Genomic DNA, 18,150 nt, shown 5'->3' with positions numbered 1-18,150 from the left:
GATTACTCTTGCAAGTGGGGTGTATAAAGAGGAATTCAGTCATCACAAGTAACAATTAACCAACCATTTGAGTATACTAAAAGATGTATTGAACATACATAATTTATTACAGTACAAAGATAAATATTGCACATACATAATTACATTTTACATCAGAAGTTTTTTTACAATTGTATTTTAATCAGTGGCAGTACTCCAGGCAAATCTGAAAACATATGCATCAAGTTGCTTGAACTTTATAGCTATCTGAGTATTTTGCAATGTTCTGACATAAAAATTACATTTTAAAACAAATTTCAGTTTGATAAGGGATGCCACTTGGAGCACCCCCTGGTTCAGCCAATGCTTTTCAGACTTTTTAATATTACACAACTACAATGAAAAAGCATGTAAAACTTGAATGGGAGGGGTAAATTGCCTTTTGAAAGTGGGAAACAATGTAGAATTTAAGTTCTTTGTAAAAATTGAGGTCAAATACAAAGACCAATAGGGAAAAAGTGTGGGAAAGTTTTCCCGCCATTTTCCCATAGTACATTTCAACTAAATTTGATCTATCAATATCTTAAAAAAGCAAATTTTATGAACACTTTGATGGTTATTTCTGGTGGTCATCAGGTATAATTAATTGGTTAATGCAATAAAATCTCTGTGTTTTTTCCTTCATGTGCCGCACCTTATATATATATTGCCCGATTCTTAGTGGAAAAGGTACTTAAAACATATTATCTCCCTTGCTAGCATTCAACATTAACTATTTCCACTCACTCATATCAACATACGATATATTTTATTCCATAAAACAGTTTAGCGGCAGTTCTACTTTTGATGGGTAGGTAAAATTCAGAGTTAACAAGGGAAAAGACCTATTTGAGAAATTTATATTTTTTAAAAATTAATCTGATCAAAGTTAGAACTATCAAACACTACTTTCGGTCACTATACACAGAATGTAACTACATTTCAGATTACCTTTTAAAAATCCTCAGGGTTTTCCCTTTGAATTACGCTTTCAAAATCATGACAGATTAAATCTGATTGGCTGAATAGAAAGGTCATCTGAACAGAAAGTAGAATGGAGTATTGTTTGATCCTACATGCAGTAATTGAATGGAATAATTGATAGGTCTAACTTTAATTAGGTTGTTTAGAAATAAGATAATCAATAACAGATCACTTTAGCACTAACATTTTAACAATTTTACATCTTTTAAATTAAAACAAACCTCATTCAATTAAAATACAGTTAACAATACACTTGAACCGTATGAAGCACTATAAAAAATCTAACTCAAATGGAATGAAGTAGAATCATTGGAACATTTGTATTTACCATTTTACAACTATCTCATGCAAGCATCAAAGTAATTTTGACTACTTTCATTCTGTTTCAAGAGAAAGCTTGAAAGACTTCGATGAAATTGAATATGATATAAATACATCACTGATTTAAAGAGTTATGTCCCTTATCCTTAAAAGAGAGCATGAAACCTACAACACTGATTAAATAAGACAAAGAATCACTATTGTGAAAAAAAACCTATTGTTCATGGGGTACCAGTTTTCATGGTTTTCGTTAGTAGGCCAAACAAAAAAAATTTGGTTACCAACGAAAAGGAGATTTCCATTGATGTGTATACTAAAAATCTCAAAACCCCGAATTCAAGAATCCATGAACTTGTGTTTTGTCCCTAATCCACAAAAATTGGTATTCACGAATTAATAACATGTAATAAGCTAACACAACATTGCAACCATGAAAATATAAAGATATAGTTAAGACTAGAATTATTCTAAAATTCCAGAGTTACTCAATATGACTGGTATGGATTTCATGACTTTTCACATAATTTACAATCATGAACATCTTGATAATTGCTTCACTGAGGCATTGTAAAAGTAATATCTTTTCTTTTTAGATTGTTGATTTTATACAAGAATTTGAAGCCTAGCAACAAAAACAATACTCTATGAATAATCTGCCTTAATTGATCCACATCTACAAACTTAAATAAGATGTCCTTTGAAGTCAATGCCTATATGTCTGTTCACCATAACAAGTCCTTCTCCAGATCATTGGCAGAGCTTTCAAGCTGTTTCTGTTGTAACATTCTGATCTGTATTTTCACAGCCAGACAGATCATTCTCTCTTCATGTATCTTGTTACATAGGTCAGCATTCTTCTTCTGTAGAAATTAAATGAAACAAATTTACATGAGAGAAGAAAACCAAATCATCAACTAAAGATGATACTGTGAAAGTACTATTGTTGTTGGGGGTACCAATTTTTGTGGTCTTCATGATTAGGCCAAACAACGAAATTTGGTTCCCAACAAAAAGGGATTCCCATTTATGTGTATACTGAAAACCTCAAAACCAGTAACTTGTGATTCTTTCCCAATTCTTCCACAAATTAAAGTACTTTCACAGTAAATGTAAAAAGGTCATCACCTTGCCTGTTTAAATATTACCCCTGCCCTTGTCCATTGACCTTTGACCTTATGAATCTATAAGACTCAAGATTCTGTATAACCTAGTCTCAAATAAATCAACTAAACAGTGTACAAAAGTCAGATAATAATGTATGTTAATCCTTCCAGAATTTACTGGTGATGATTAAGAACACCTTACAGTCTACGGTGATACAATTTTTACATTGACCTTTGTGAGTTAATGATTTTAAACTTTTAAATTTTTTTCATAAAACCCAACAAATTCTTAAAATGTTTCGCTGATCAATTGAAATCCTGTCAAACCTTAAAACAGATATGATTTCATGAAGCCAACCAAAAAGTGTGGAACTGCCAAAATCAGTAGTTAACATACAGTACCGAAAATACAAAAATCAGAATTTAACATATTGTAACTAGAGGCTCACGTGTGAGCCTGTATCGCTCACCTGGTAATATGTCCTATTAGAAAGACTTCATTTAGAAGCTTCTCAGAAACAAGATTTCAAGGACAAAAACTCTGATGAGACATCATTCAACAATTTCAGTGATTCGAATTATTTGTAAACTTAATTGCTGAACAGTTTTGCAATAAAATAATTCTTTTAATCTATTGTAATTTCTGAAATAATCAAGGAATATAGACCAAAACTCTGTCTCCAGTGTGCAGATATTTACTATTCCACAATTTCTTTTCTTCATTTGGACTTTTATTTTGCTGATACACATGTTTTATGATAGAAAAAAATAACTATAATCCATAACTTATTCTTTTACTCATGATATTTTCAGCTAAATCCACATGCTTTTTCAGGTGTCTGTACTGTACATGAAAAGTGAGGAATACAACCTTGCCCTGGTTATTAATTCAAATATTTCATTGATTTTCATGTCATGATATTGTGTGTATTGATTAACAATTGTTGCCAATTACATGGTATTATACGATTTTAGTGTTACTCAATTTATTACAACTTACCAAAAAACCCCGGCAAAAAAACAGGAAGTCAATGGCTAGCTGACTGTACTAGACAGCAGGGGACGTGTAGCCTAATTTCGCCCCAAAACCCACTCGACCCCTGAATCATTTATTCGTTTTCCGTTTTCCTGGGTTGTTTCACGCCACGAAACTCTTTAGTACAGTTTGGTTCTGTTAATTTGTTCTCATCAAATTGAATAATCCAGTTTCTTTCTTTCTATATTAGTTTTTTAAATATAAGTGAAAAAACAGACATCCAATGGCATTACATATGTATCTCCTTAAATACTTGGTTCAACAGTTCTCAGTCAAATTTCCATCATATGAATTATATGAGCAAAGGACTATAAATACATCATTTCTGCCAAGTTTCATTATAACTGTTTTCTAGAAAACAATAAATTAATGATCCCTATAGGTTTCGAAGTTGAAAATTTATGAAAATTGACATTTCAAAGGCAATAACTCCAAAATATGGTATCCAATTGAAACCATATTTTGCACAATGACAGATCTTGATAAGCTGAATCTCCTTTTGTTTTCAGAATAACGACTTATGAAGATAAAAACTTACTAAAAATTGACATTTCAAGGGCTATAACTCCAGCACCGCTTCATGGATTGTTATGAAAATTTGACCCTAGGTAGATCTCATCATGCTGAACAATTTTACCCCCGTGCCGAAATTTTTATATCTGACTTCATTTTTGAGTAATTCACAAAAAAAACTATTGTCTGACCCCTATGTTCTATTTTTAGCCATGGCAGCCATGTTTTATTATCGTCAAACATATATACGACACAATTTTGGAACAAAATATCCTGAGGATGATTGTGGTAAAGTTTGGTTACAATTGGCCTGGTAGTTTCAGAGGAGAAGATTTATGTAAAAAGTCGACGGACGACAACGGACAGATGACGGACGCAAAGTGATGGCAATAGCTCACTTGGCCCTTTGGGCCAGGTGAGCTAAAAAAGGATCTTAATGTTTGCTAATGGGAATTCCAATTCAAAGAGTAAAATCATGTTTGTAATCAGCAATTTCTTATTCATTTTCATTTGTTTAAACATTTTTAATCTGGGATTTTTGAATTATTTTGAATAATTGTTTTCTTTTAATAAGGCAAACTCTCTATAAACTTGGATCTTCTTTTAAACATACATGTATATTATATTTACAAAAATCTATGAATAGCACAATTACTTGCTAAAAATGGGAGATAAAGGTTAACTGTACTGCCAAATACCACTTTCAAAACTAACATTGGCCATACCACTTTTAAGAAATATATGTAAAACAAGTCATATTTTCAAATACCTCTAGAGATTCATTTTTCTCAAGGAGGTCACTGAGTATTTCCTGTAGATCCTCCTCATCCTCGCTATCTGAGCTAGAGTCGGAGGAGGAGCTGTACTCCTCGAGGTCAGAGTCCTGTCTAAGGTACTGTAACTCTGTGATCTCCTGCTGTAGCCTCTCTATCTCATTCTTCTCCGTCTCAATCTTAGTCCTCAACTCACTCTCTATAAAATGATAAGTACAAGAAAAATGGTCAGGCTTTTTGTAGGAGTTCATATTGCCAGTGCTTTAGTATTTCATGTGTCCTCTTGTTTTCCTTATTTTCAGTTTTTATATGTTATCTATTTAATTTAGTTTGCTACATTGTATTTGTAGATAGTCTTTGTTTTCTGTGTTTACATTCAGGCCAGGTTTTTTGAATTATTTTTTGACATATTCTCTATATATCAATTCTGATGTTGCAGTATTTTTCTTTGCTGATATACAGAATTACTAATTTGAATTATTTATATACAAAAAGAAACAAAACAGGAATTTGCCCGATTTCCGTATGAATGAAGTCACATAACTCAAAAATGTAAAACTTTTATTTTAAATTTTATAAAAATCAAAAGGAAGATCACATAAGCAGACAACAACAATCCACAAATTGGTGTGAGCATTGCTGAGTAATTGATGTGCGATGTGTGTAGAAAGACGAACATTTAAGAATTATAATATGGTTATGTAAATGATTCTTAACGAACATGCATATCTTTTCATTCTATTTATACCAGGTTTCAATTTCAGACCAAAAAGAGACCCAAAACACCCTTTATTGTACCTAGTCCTTTGGTAAGATTGTTAATTTTTCATTAGATCGTCAAAAGTAAAAAAAAAACAGGATTATTAAATCTTGTTGAAAATTTTTTTTGACACCATGAAAATTGGTGCTCAAAGAATACAGCATGCCCACTAGTTTTTGCATCTGGGTGTTCAAGCACACCTTGATCTTTGAATTTTGGGGTACAGAGGGTTTTTTTTAAACAGGTAAACCTAGGGTAAGGGACATAACTTATGAAATCAGTGATATGTTTGTATCACATTCAATCTCACTAAAGTCTTTCAAGCTTTCCTTTAAAACAGAATGAAATCAATCCAAGTTACCTTGATGATTACATGAGATTGGTGTAAAAGATTAATCAAGGGAACCAAGGTTATAGCAGTAATCAAAAGAATGTAATCCAGGGACAAAGACCAGACATGGAAAACAGACATACACAACAAAGAACATAAAGTAACTAAAATCATACATACAAAGTAACAAAAGCAAATGAGCAACTCGTACTCTAAAAACTGGGAGCATGGACCAAGTGCGATAAGCGTCCTCTGCTTTTCTAGTTGACCTTAAGGGTGTGTCATTTAATCCCATATAATGTGGAATATTTATTCTTTTTGTGAGATTCTTCAACGAATTACTAGATATAATTGAGATAATAAAATTGCTTCGACTTAAAATTTTATACAAATGTTGCTTGTATAAATGCGACATGCCAATGAGAAGGTATCAACAAAGAACATAAAGTAACTAAAATCATACATACAAAGTAACAAAAGCAAATGAGCAACTCGGACTCCACTAAAAACTGGGAGCATGGACCAGGTGCACCTGTAGGGCAAACGTCCTCTGCTTTTCTAGAAACACCCGCCAAGTTGCTCATAAAAAGTCAAGTCCGGGGTAGACAAATGAGGAAAGGAAAACTATGGCCTGTTAAAATTATGAATACAAATGTTTCATTAATTTGTAAGAATTGTGTCCCTTACCCTAGGTCTACCTCCTTAAGAGTACAAGTATTACCCAGTGTACTCAGCCCAATATTTCACATATAGTGTAATCAAATACTATTCCTTGAATGTTGACACATTTTGACAATAAGCATTCCATTTCAAAAGACCAGAAAATCAAAGATTGAAACAAAAATAGTACATTGTTAATGTAAGTGCACGAACACTTTGATTTGTGAAAATGTACATGAATGAATTTTATACTATGTGAAAAAAAAACGTATGTGAATGGGCATGCTAAGAACATTAGTAATTCCATAATATACTAGTATAACCTATCATGGGAGAGCAAAAATTGCACATAAAGCATTTTTCTTTTCCAATGTATATATCATATTGAAGGCAGTAACCTGTCTTACTGTTGTATCACATCCAGACTTTAAAACCCCATGTAATAGGTTTAGATGGTATATACTGTTTTACGCTACCATAGCCTTATCAATTGATTGGTTTTTAGTATTTGAAAAAAAAACAACAAAAAAAAAACATATGTGAATGGGCATGCTGAGAAAATTAGTCATTCCATAATATATTAGTATATATAAGTATGACCTTCCAAGAGAGAGCAAAATCATGTCACTTAAAATACACACTTAGTTCCTCGTGTCACAGGTAGATGAAAGAGAAAACGAAACTATGAAATGGCAAACAAATCAATTCACAGTGCATTGAACAGTTGGAATCCCCAAAACTTGTTTATTCAGAATTGTATTATACATATGTAAGGACCACCCAGCCTTCCTAAGCAATTGTTGTTATACCTATAGCAATGAGTTCCTCCTCCTCTAGTCTGACTCTGTAATCCTCTTCCTGTAATTGTATCAGTTCTTCATCTTCTTCTACAAACACAGCTGTAATGGAATATGGCATGTTATAAGCATTTTATTGTCATAGTCCTATACCTTCGAGAAAAACAAAGCAGTAACTTTTTGCTTGAAAAAAATCAAGCAGTTTTTAAGTAACACTCTAGCTAAGAATCATGCAAAATGTGATACATGGTTGGAAAGCCTACTTATTTTTATTTTTTTGATATTTTGTTTAAAATGCTTTAGTAAACAAAAATTAACATTTGGTTTTTTATATAACCTGTGCTTATACGAGATAAAAATTGTATATAATGCACTGTATAATTCACAATTAAGGGAGATAACTCTGTGAATGACACTCAAATACAATAGAATCTATTGGAATTTCAATGTTGATTATCTCCTAAGAGCAGGCAGACTTGAATGAATAATTACACATTTCATAATATAGATCCATAAAACAACTTGATTATGTAGCCTTTTTTGGGATGTATCACTTTTTTCAGATTTTGCATGATTCTTACAAAGACAGCTACTTATATGGTTGTGTGGATGTCTGACAAAATTCTCAAATACATAATTATGAATATCAAAAGTGGTAAACAGCTGAGCTTAAGTACCTTCTTTCTATACCCGTCCCCTGACCTTGACCTTTGATCAGCAAAAATGAGTATTAAAAACATTCTGACTATAAAAAAAAAATTTGCTTGATAAAGCCAGGGATAACGCTACTATAGTAATTGGGGCTGCCCTGTGGCCTCATTCCCCTCCTGGTAGCCCAATTTCCCTGAGTGGAAAATTTTCCAATTGCCAGTGTTGAAATGTTTAAATCCTAATTTTTTTTTTGTGTTCATGTCTGACACTAGTTTCCAAACTGGATCTGCAAAGTAAATTGACTGGAAGTTTACATCAAAAACACATTGTCAAATTTGAAGGATGTATGTTTTAGTGACGAACGGGTTTATGAACAGATTGATTGATTGATTATTGGGGTTTAACGCCTGTGTTTATGAACAGAGGAAGGTACTTTGATCATGTTAATTTTTTTAAAATGAAATTACATGTGTAAAGTGTTGTTTTACTTCATGGTTAACCAGCAGAAAAAAACGTTTAAATGTTTTTTTTTTAATAACTTATATCTTCTTTCGATATAAATGCACAATTATAAAGTTAATTTAGAAAATCTAATCTTTGTTTTCATTTTATTTCATAACTGTCAATTTACTCATATATTGTGCATATCCGTCGCTGGTGACCTGAGTCTATATTTTTGCATTCCTAGGGTCGCTTAAGGAGGTTGACCTAGGGTAAGGGACATAACTCATGAAATCAGTGATATGTTTGTATTATATTCAATATCACCAAAGCCTCTCAAGCTTTCGTTTGAAACAGAATAAAATGAATCCAAGTTAATTAGATGCTTACATAAGATTGATGTAAAATGCTGAATACAAACGTTCAAATGATTTTTAAGAGTTGTGTCCCTTACCCTAGGTCTACCTCCTAAAGCTATTGACTAGAGAACCAGATTAACTTCATGGAGTACTTGTGGTGGTAATTTTGTCCCTATCATATGTCAGCCCTAAATATATTTACTTGCTAACATACATAATGACATACCTTTAACATATGTATAATGTAAGAAACTTATTAACCTTAAAACATATGATAATCATATCATAATCGATACATGTGTAAATCATATATAGCAAAACATATGATTCTAATGTGTGGCACTTACAGCACTGTAAACTTACTGTCAGAGTCTGGGACACTGATAAATTCAGCCACATCCTGTTCAGTAGTGTTGACTTGTTCTGGTACCCTGGTTATAACATCGCCTCCTATGGTTTCCTCTTTCAGTTCATGCACAGCATCAATGGAATCAGTAGGGATATCAGCATCAACTAAAACAGGAAGTAAATATAAAGTAGAAATAATCATCATGATCATGGCTATACCAGAACTGTTTACATAAAACTCAAATATTCTGTAGTTTTGACCACAGATCAGCAATTTCCAATTACAATCTAAAATCAAAATATTAGTCCTTGAAACGATCTGCTCAACGACTTGACAGATCGATGACCGGTGACCGATCTGATCCCAGTTTTATTATGTAAAATGGCGTAAGATCTGTTTGAAATAAAATAGATGTAAAATAAAAGTATAAATTGACGTTTCAATCTATTACATTATGTAAATATGTGTAAAATTGACAAAGAAAACAATAAAAAACGTAAAATACAGTGACCGCTCCGTGGTCACGTGATGCAATCACCAGTTTAATGGATTGGTTTGAAGGATCGATGAATGACGGGAAACTGATCAGTGACCGATAACCGATCACAATTTTTGTTGCACAGATCGGTTCAGGTACTGTGGTGACTTCCTAGAAAACACCTCATTACAAAAATCACTCCTCATTCTGTTAAGCTTTCTGATTTGATCTAAAAACTGCCACTTTTCTGTATTATTGGCAACCTTTCCTGTTCTTACTGACATATAATTTTTAGCTCATGCTACTATCATGATACTGAAAAATATTGGCAATGTCCAAGACAAGGTTTCATCAAATAGACTGTGATGTCACCAATGAACAGAACAATGTCAGTTTTGAACATCTCTACTGTACATCACATCTCGCCCAGAAAGACTCACTGTGATATTTTCCACCTTGGCTTCAAAACTGCCATTTTTTTATACTCATTACCTCATGTAAGTTTTACATTCTAAATATATAAGATTTCTTCAGTGGCAGACCCAGGGGAAGGATGCAGGGGGTTGGCACCCCTCCTTTTTTGGAAAATTTGTCATTTTCATTTATAAATTGACAAAAAAAGGCAAATAAAGGCCTAGAACACCCTTTTTCTGAGGAACCATGGTCGGTCTCCTTTTCAAAGTGTCAGGATCTGCCCCTGATTTCTTCAAGACTACAAGAATTTCCCAAATTGAGTTCAGTAGAAGAAGAAAAAATATTTTTCTCATGATTGAAATAATTAAAAGGAAATTCAAGAATAACAAATGTAAAATCATATATCTTCAATAGCACTGCAGTTTATACCCAATCTAAACAGAGAAAAAAGTCCAATTTTTAAAATATTTTTGTTGAGATGTTACTTTTATTATTTTTGTCAATTTTGCTACCTGTGTAAAATCAGTATTGACATCATTGACAAAGAAGAGTGCTGATCAAACATTAGCACATGTAATATTTTCTATCTTGTAGATAGCTCTAATCTGCTATGGACAATGAAACAGACATCTAACTTTACCTGTAGATTCAGTGGATGGTTCTTCCGTTATCTCCCTTAGATCTACTTCTTCTCCTATAGTCCCAGTCTCACTGTCTTCACTGAATTCTCTGGCTTGGATGTCTTTCTGCTGCTCCAAAATCTGCTCAACCTTGACAAAAATAAAGCATTTAAGGAGGTAGACCTGGGGTAAGGGACATAATTCTTGAAATCAGTGATATGTTTGTTTCATATTCAATTTTACAAAAGCCTATCAAGCTTTCATTTGAAATAGAATGAAATCAATCCAAGTTACTTTGATGCTTAAATGACATTGATGTAAAATGTTTTATACAAACGTTCCAATGATTTGTAAGTTATGTCCTTAATGTAAGGTTATACAGTGTATATATATTTGCCAAATTGATAATATACACAATGCTTTTCAAATTAACAAGAAAATTCTTTGAATCACTGTGAAAGTACTATTGTTTGTTGAGTACCAATTTTCGTGATTTTTGTGGGTAGGCCAAACCACAAAATTTGATTCTCAATGAGAAGGAGATTTCCACAAATTTAAGAATCCATGAACTTGTATTTCTTTCCTAATCCATTAACATCAGTATCCACGAATAAACGTACTTTCACAGTATATGCAGTCAGAAAGAAATGCAATATATGTGTACAGATAACAAAGACAGTTGGCAGACCAAAAGTATACTGCATACACAGTCAAACCTGTTTTAAGTGACTTTCCAAGGGAGATAACAATCATGGTCACATAAAACATGTTGTCTTAATACACAGGTTGATTTTCATACACTGCACTATATAGTAATATCTTGATCATCTTTCTGTTCTCAATAATATGTGTACATTAATTTGTATCATTAACAAAAGAAAAGACTTTCTTTAAATTAAATAAAATTTTACTAAAAAACTGGATTTATTGTTCATATAGTTCTCTCATTGTTCTTTATGTATGTATGTTGTTCACAAGTATCTCTAGATCTGTACCAAAGGTGTTGGTATTTAGAGAATAAAAGATATATATTGTCTTCAGACACAGTTCATTGCTAAATACAAGTGGTCACATAGACAGTTATTACTGTACATCAATGTCAACCATAAAATATCTTATTAAAAGTACCTGGTTTTCAAATTCATCCCCAGAGCTCTCAGGAGAGGGGCCAGATTCCTCTGATACATGTACCTGTTCCTTAACTTCAGGCAGCTTATTTTCTTCAGTAGCCTTGATAGAATCCTTCTCTTTTGTAACAACTACTGGTTTCTCAGTTATTAACTCTTTTTTATCCATATCTTCAATTTTCTCTGACTTTTTCTCAGGTTCTTTATTTTCTTCCTGCTTGCTTTCATTGTCAATTTTTTCTTCAATATTTTGACTAGAAATTGTTTCATGTTTTGTTTCATTTTTGCCTTCTTTTTGAACTTCAGGTTTCACTTTCTTTTCTAATTTTTCTCCTTTATTTTTATCAGTTGTGTCCTGCTTTGCCTCATTCTCAAATTTCACTTCTGCCTTTTCATTGGATGATTCAGATGGAGGCTGAACTGTTTGTGCCTTTTCATTTATTAGTTCAGATGGAGGCTGTGCAGCTTGGGATTTTTCATCAGTTGGTTCAGGAGGAGGCTGAGGTGCATGTGCTTTTTCATTACTATTTTGAGAAGGAGGTTGGGGAGCTGGTTGCTTTATAGGAATTTCTTTCAATTCTAATTTTAGTTCTTCATCTTGGGAATTCCTCGATTTTCTCACTTCATCTGATTTCCTCTTAACTTCTCCTTTTCTGGCCATTTTAATCTGATGGAAAAATGAACAATAATATGCATTGACCTTTGACCTGATCTTAGAAGAATTGTCATCAAAACAAAGGACATTGTGCAGTTAGAGTAACATATGGCCCTATAATGCAGGTTCCATTTTGGTGGGGTTGTGTCAAACCTCTCAGAAAATAAATTATGACTCATGAAATTTGGCAAATGGGTAATTATGGCCAATGTAATTGAGAATTTAAGAATCATTCCATAGAAATGAAATTGTTTTACCCATTTTCATCGCAAGGAATGGCCCCATTAGAAAAGTTGAACATGATAAGAAATGTGATTTTGATATTTTTTCATAATAATCCAGGATTTAAAAACTGCTGCAGATAAATTAATAAGGGTGATAGCATATATACAATCAACTTATATATATATATATCTAAACTATAAATACAAATTCTCAGTAAATGCTGCATAGCCTTATCCATTTCAGGTTATTATCAGTACTAAAATTTCTATTGAGAATTATGATTTACGAATAGTTAAAATTTAAAACAAAAAGAGAAAATCTACAACCTTTCTCTTGAGTTGAGTCACAACCCTCTGAACCTCCCAAAGTTGTTCCTCTTTTTCTTGATCTGTGACCCCAGACTGTAATTGTTCATGAAGGTTGTTCAGGAGGGCCTCTTGTTTGAGAAGTTCCTCCTCTAACTGGACAGGACTATCTGGTAGTTCTAGTGACCATTTGGAATGGGCTGGTCGCAGAGGTGGCTTGTATCTAAATAAATCACAGATGCATTGCTACTTTTCATTAATCTTTTTAAAAACCACCATCAAATTCTAAATATTTATTTCATTAAACACTGTTTTACCTAAAAGATCATATCTATTTACAATGTTATGCTTTCTTGAACAAAAAATATAGGCAATATTTCTTTTACTTTTGATCCGAGTGAAATAATATGTGCTAGAGTGGTCTTCTTTTTATCATTAATTGTAGACATTGACATATTTTTCAAGTTCTATATGTTGAAAAAGTTGATAGACGTGCAGTACATTTAAAATACAAATCTACACATGCAATAGATGTTGTATACTAGTAACAGAAGTTTGATCATGTAAAAGAGCCACTCAGGGCTTTGTGTCTGTTCCTCACACGTTAAAGAACCCTACTGTGGTATTCAATAGGAGTAGGAACCTTTGCGCTCCACCACAGGAGGCTAAATTGCCCGACCTTACCCATCCCCCTTTTTCCAGTGGCAATCAAAATTTGTCGACCCTATTATCCTTGTGTCCCATCCATTTTTTCATTTCATGTTCATCGTCTGAATATAGCTGGAATATTGCTGCTCGGACGTTAAACCTCAACAAACAAACAAACATCTATTTACCCTGTTATGCTTTCTTAAACAAAAAAAAATAAAGGCGATATTTCTTTTACTTAAATTATATGAAGTATGCCCATCTGAGTGAAATAATATGTGCTAGAGTGGTCTTCTTCTTACCATTAACTGTAGACATTGACATATTTTTCAAGTTCTATATGTTAAAAAAGATCCTAGCCTTGCAGTACATTTCAAATACAAATCTACATATGCAATAGATGTTCTATACCAAACAGAAGTTTGATCATGTAAAAGAGCCACTCAGGGCTTTGTGTCTGTAAAAGCTTGGAAGGGAAGATTCACATTTACTTTTTAAGTTCTGTATGTTTGAACAGCTGTTTAACATGAGAGAATAGTACATTTAGTACTCTGTGGCTTATCTGCATGGTAGGACTCAATACAATGGACATATTCTGTCATGTCATCTTATTCTCTTTTTGCTGTAAAAAATAAACAATAAAACACTTCATAAAATTTACTCGAGGAAATTTATCCCATTTGTTGATTTTTGCAACTTTTATACTCATGGTGCAGTACACCCACCAGTGTATGGTTTTAACTGCTGCAAAAATGTAAGAGTTCAAATTCTCTAAAATTTGGAAACAAATATTGATTGACTTAAGGAGGTAGACCTAGGGTATGGGACACAACTCATAAAAATTATTGGAACGTTTGTCTTCAGCATTTTACATCAATATCATGCAAGCATCAAAGTAACCTGGACAGATTTAATTCGGTTTCAAATGAAAGCTTTATAGGCTATGGTGAAATTGAATATGATACAAGAATTAACACTGACTTCATGAGTTATGTCCCTTACCCTAGGTCTACCTCCTTAAGTAAGCAACAAGTAAAACTTTCCTGAATTGACGAAAAATTCATATGTTGTACCCATACAGCCTACCAAATTTAAGTAGCACTCCAGATAAGGATCATGCAAAATGCGATTCATGGGTAAAAAGCCTACATATTTTTATTTTTGATATTTTGTTTGAAATGTCATAGTAAACAGAAAGAAACATGTGGATTTTCAAATAACCCGTGCTCTTAGGAGATAAAAATTATATAGAATGCACTGTAGATTTCAAAATTAAGGGAGATAACTCTGTAAATGGTGCTCAAATACAATAGAATCTACTGTATTTTCAATGTCGATTATCTCCTAAAAGCAGGCAAATTTCAATGAATTATTACACATTTCATAGTATAGACCCATAAAACAACTAATTACAAAAACAACAATATGTAGCCTTTTTTGGGATGTATCACATTATTCAGATTTTGCATGATTCTTACAAAGACAGCTACTTAATTAAAGTCTATTTAGGAGTGACAGTGCCAAACTGTACCAGCTGTATATATTGAAACATAATAATTTCAAAAGGTATACTTTCCACAAACAGTACATCATTTCATGTTCATTTTATCCCCCATTTCATGTTCATCACCTGAATATAGCTAAAATATTGCTGCTTGGGCATTAAACCCCAACAATCAATCAATCAATCAATCAATCAATCAATCCACAAACAGTAGATATCAGAATGTGTAAATACATAAATTACCATAAAAATACATAAAAGAGGAGGAGGGATATAAATGTATGTAAGTGTAAGTGTTAATAAGATACATTCTCTATTTGAAAATATCATTATTTGATCTTTGCATCACTGGCTTTGCTAAGAAATTTTTCAATAGAATGTTAGAAAAATGAGGTTTTTGACGGAGTTACCTGCCCTTGAAATGTTCCTTTTCAGTGCATTTCAGTGAAATCATAACTCAATGCACCAACATGATATGGAAAATAGTGTCTTCTGTCCTTGATTTTGATGGTGCAAATTGTCAAATTACACAATCAAATTGATGTTTTTTTTCATACCATGTTTCACCCACTGCCTGATTCTTACAGGGGCTGACACTTCTAGTATATATATCTATAAATGAAGGCCCTATTATACTTACCCTTTCTATGACATGTGTCATGTGGACAATCATCCAAGATAACAACAGTCTGTTAGGTTTAGGTAAATCGTGGATCAGTTTGTGAAATCTTTCTACTTTACTCTTCTCACTCTTCAAAACTACAAGTATCAGTACTTATAATACATACTATACTCTGCATCACATACATTACATATTGTTAAAATTTGAAATCGCCTGAATATAGCTGAAATATTGCTGCTCGGGTGTTAAACCCCAATAATCAATCAATCAAATTCGAAATAAAAATTTGTCTGTAGTTTTATTGAAACCTACCAATTTTTAAAATGTGTTAAATGACTTGCTCATTCATATCACAAAATGGCTAGCCCATATATTGTTCAAATCCAATTACATCTTAAATCCAGATTTTTGGTTGTTGGTAGTCTAACAAAAACAAAGATTTACCGCCAAATTTTGTGTAAAAAAAATTCTTCTGAAGGTTATCATTCCTACTTAACAATTATTCATTAATAATTGGTCATTTTCAAATTAGTCAGAAATTACATTTTTGTCAAGATAGAAATTGAAAAATACAATTAACAATTATCAGTATTTTGTCAACAATTGGCACTTAGCAACAAAAATGGTGAAATTATAATGGAATTTCTTGTATAAAGGTATTATAAAGTTATTTTTGATTGTGTAAGTACAGATGTTTGGTTTTTATAAACTGAGGAACACATAAGAAATAAAAAAGAAAGAAAATTCAGCCTCAAAAAAGAAAAATAATACAGTAGATTCCGCTTAATTGCATAGCCTATTTGCCAGTAAAAATTATGCAAATAACCGGGCTATTCTTATAACCGAAATTACGATTTTACCGGAAGTGTGAGTTCAGGTAAGACGACGATACTGTGGATTAACCAGGGATATCACTGTTCAACATTTCTGATCTGGTATTTAATTGTTATAGACCTTCTCATTGTATTGTTCTTTTATCAATAAATAATAATATATATTGTGTTTGTCTTGTTTATTGACCTTCTTTACGCTGTGTGTATTTATAAGTAAAACCACGTGTTTCTCATCTATAAATAGTCAAGTAATTTCCTGACCTTTCTACGAAAGCAAATCCCATATTTCATATTTCAGGCAGGATTCAGTGTAATATTCATCAATGTTTGCAGTTTTTGGGCTTTTGAAATGGTCTGTGTGTTTTTATTCCTCTGTTCATTGTACACTGATAGTTGTGTATTATACGCGTCATTGACCTCGATATATTCCTATGAAGAGTGGATAGTATGGGGCACCTTAGGGTAGTTGAATTTCATTAGACATTGTACTGAATGAATGACTTTTAATTTTCGTATGATATTTATGCCTAGTAACCCAAGCTCACTCAAAACCGTTCAGCTCATTTAGGAAAATTAAATTTACATTGATAATCATTTGTAGTCGGAAGAATTTAAATAGGGACAAAAAATACCCCATGCCGAACCTCAAACCGCATCATAAGGTGATGTTCGGCATGTCGTCAGAAGTCCTTGTTCACCTAGGTGCTTGTTTATTTTAATGTAATTAGAAATCATTTATATTGTCTTTTATGTCCATGATTTTTTTAATCCATTATCAACACCTCCTGATTGATGATAATCTAGTTTTTACAACAATAAATATGATTGACATATTTATGACCCGAAGGCTTAAAATAGAATTTGGGAGAACTTGTCTTTACCTGGACGAGGCAAAATTCTCTATGCAATAAACCGAAATGCACCTCCAAGGCCTATGCAAATAAGCGATTTTTTCCCTAATAGAATAATAGGAAATGGTTTTGTGCAGGAGAAAATTATGCTAATAACCGAAATATGCAATAAAGCGATATGCGATTAAGTGGAGTCGACTGTACATGTATAATATAACACATATATAATATGATACAACGCATTGTATCACATTCTGTAAATATATCACCCTCAACTTTGTTTCGTGTAATATATTTACCTCATGTGATACTGCAACATAACATCCTCTACTACAGGCAGTATGTGTATAGTATCATCTATTAATATGATGCAAGAAGTACAAAAATGGAAACAACTGAGAAAATACATGCCAAAAAAAAAAAACAAAAAACAAAAAAACAAAACAAGACTTTCAGAAAATTCCAAATAGTAAATAGTAAAACACAACCTTCTATTTTGTGCAAAATGCCAAAAATAGGCCTATGACAAAAATATGGAGAAACTGAAAAGGTAACCACCTCTAATAAATGAAGACAAGGCCTTAAATGTAAATCTGAACCCCGGTTAATAATCAGAGAAATAAAAATTACTAACTTGAAGCCTCTTCAAACTTGGGCATGAGCCACGTTGTCAGAACAGGTTCTGGTAATTCTCTAAGAAACTGCTTCAACAGGCTGGCAACAATGTTAGGTTCATGTTCCTCTAAAAACACTGGGAGCCCCTTGTTGTAAC

At 32.6% G+C, this 18,150-nt stretch overlaps 2 protein-coding genes and 1 long non-coding RNA gene across 4 annotated transcripts in view; 1 reads left to right on the top strand and 2 right to left on the bottom strand.

The window, feature by feature from the left end:
- Nucleotides 1–5,530, top strand: part of LOC148596756 (uncharacterized) — a 6,637-nt gene extending 1,107 nt beyond the window's left edge. The window contains exon 3 of the long non-coding RNA XR_015918861.1: nt 5,513–5,530. This is a non-coding gene — a long non-coding RNA (uncharacterized LOC148596756). The remainder of the gene's footprint in view (nt 1–5,512) is intronic.
- LOC148596754 (uncharacterized) overlaps nt 1–18,150 on the bottom strand; it is a 74,459-nt gene that overhangs the window by 49,081 nt on the left and 7,228 nt on the right. The gene's annotated exons all lie outside the window — the stretch shown is intronic.
- Nucleotides 67–18,150, bottom strand: LOC148596755 (uncharacterized). Of its 2 annotated transcripts, none has more exons than XM_088562814.1 (9): nt 18,013–18,150; nt 14,060–14,190; nt 12,942–13,143; nt 11,737–12,402; nt 10,629–10,758; nt 9,111–9,260; nt 7,309–7,398; nt 4,745–4,947; nt 67–2,183 (listed from the first exon to the last, which is right to left on the bottom strand). In XM_088562814.1, the coding sequence occupies exons 2-9, from the start codon at nt 14,158–14,160 to the stop codon at nt 2,046–2,048; spliced, it is 1,680 nt and encodes a 559-aa protein (XP_088418940.1). In that variant the 5' UTR covers nt 14,161–14,190; nt 18,013–18,150; the 3' UTR covers nt 67–2,045. The 2 variants fall into 2 exon arrangements, with proteins under 2 accessions (XP_088418940.1, XP_088418938.1); XM_088562812.1 differs by lacking the exon at nt 18,013–18,150 and adding an exon at nt 15,713–15,831.

Source organism: Perna viridis, chromosome 15 (assembly GCF_037379345.1).
Source record: "Perna viridis isolate PV_CMFRI_1.1 ecotype Kerala chromosome 15, ASM3737934v1, whole genome shotgun sequence".
Classification (NCBI taxonomy): domain Eukaryota; kingdom Metazoa; phylum Mollusca; class Bivalvia; order Mytilida; family Mytilidae; genus Perna; species Perna viridis.
Note: the sequence above shows the minus strand (reverse complement) of the source record. Positions and strands in the feature narration are given on the sequence as shown.

Coding starts and splice junctions, on each gene's coding strand:
- LOC148596755 (XM_088562814.1), bottom strand. CDS start 14,160: ATGTCCATTGTATTGAGTCCTACCATGCAGATAAGCCACAGAGTACTA. Junction 12,403..12,941: donor TGACTCAACTCAAGAGAAAG/GTTGTAGATTTT, acceptor TTTTTCCATCAG/ATTAAAATGGCCAGAAAAGG. Junction 2,184..4,744: donor AGAAAAATGAATCTCTAGAG/GTATTTGAAAAT, acceptor TAATTTCTACAG/AAGAAGAATGCTGACCTATG.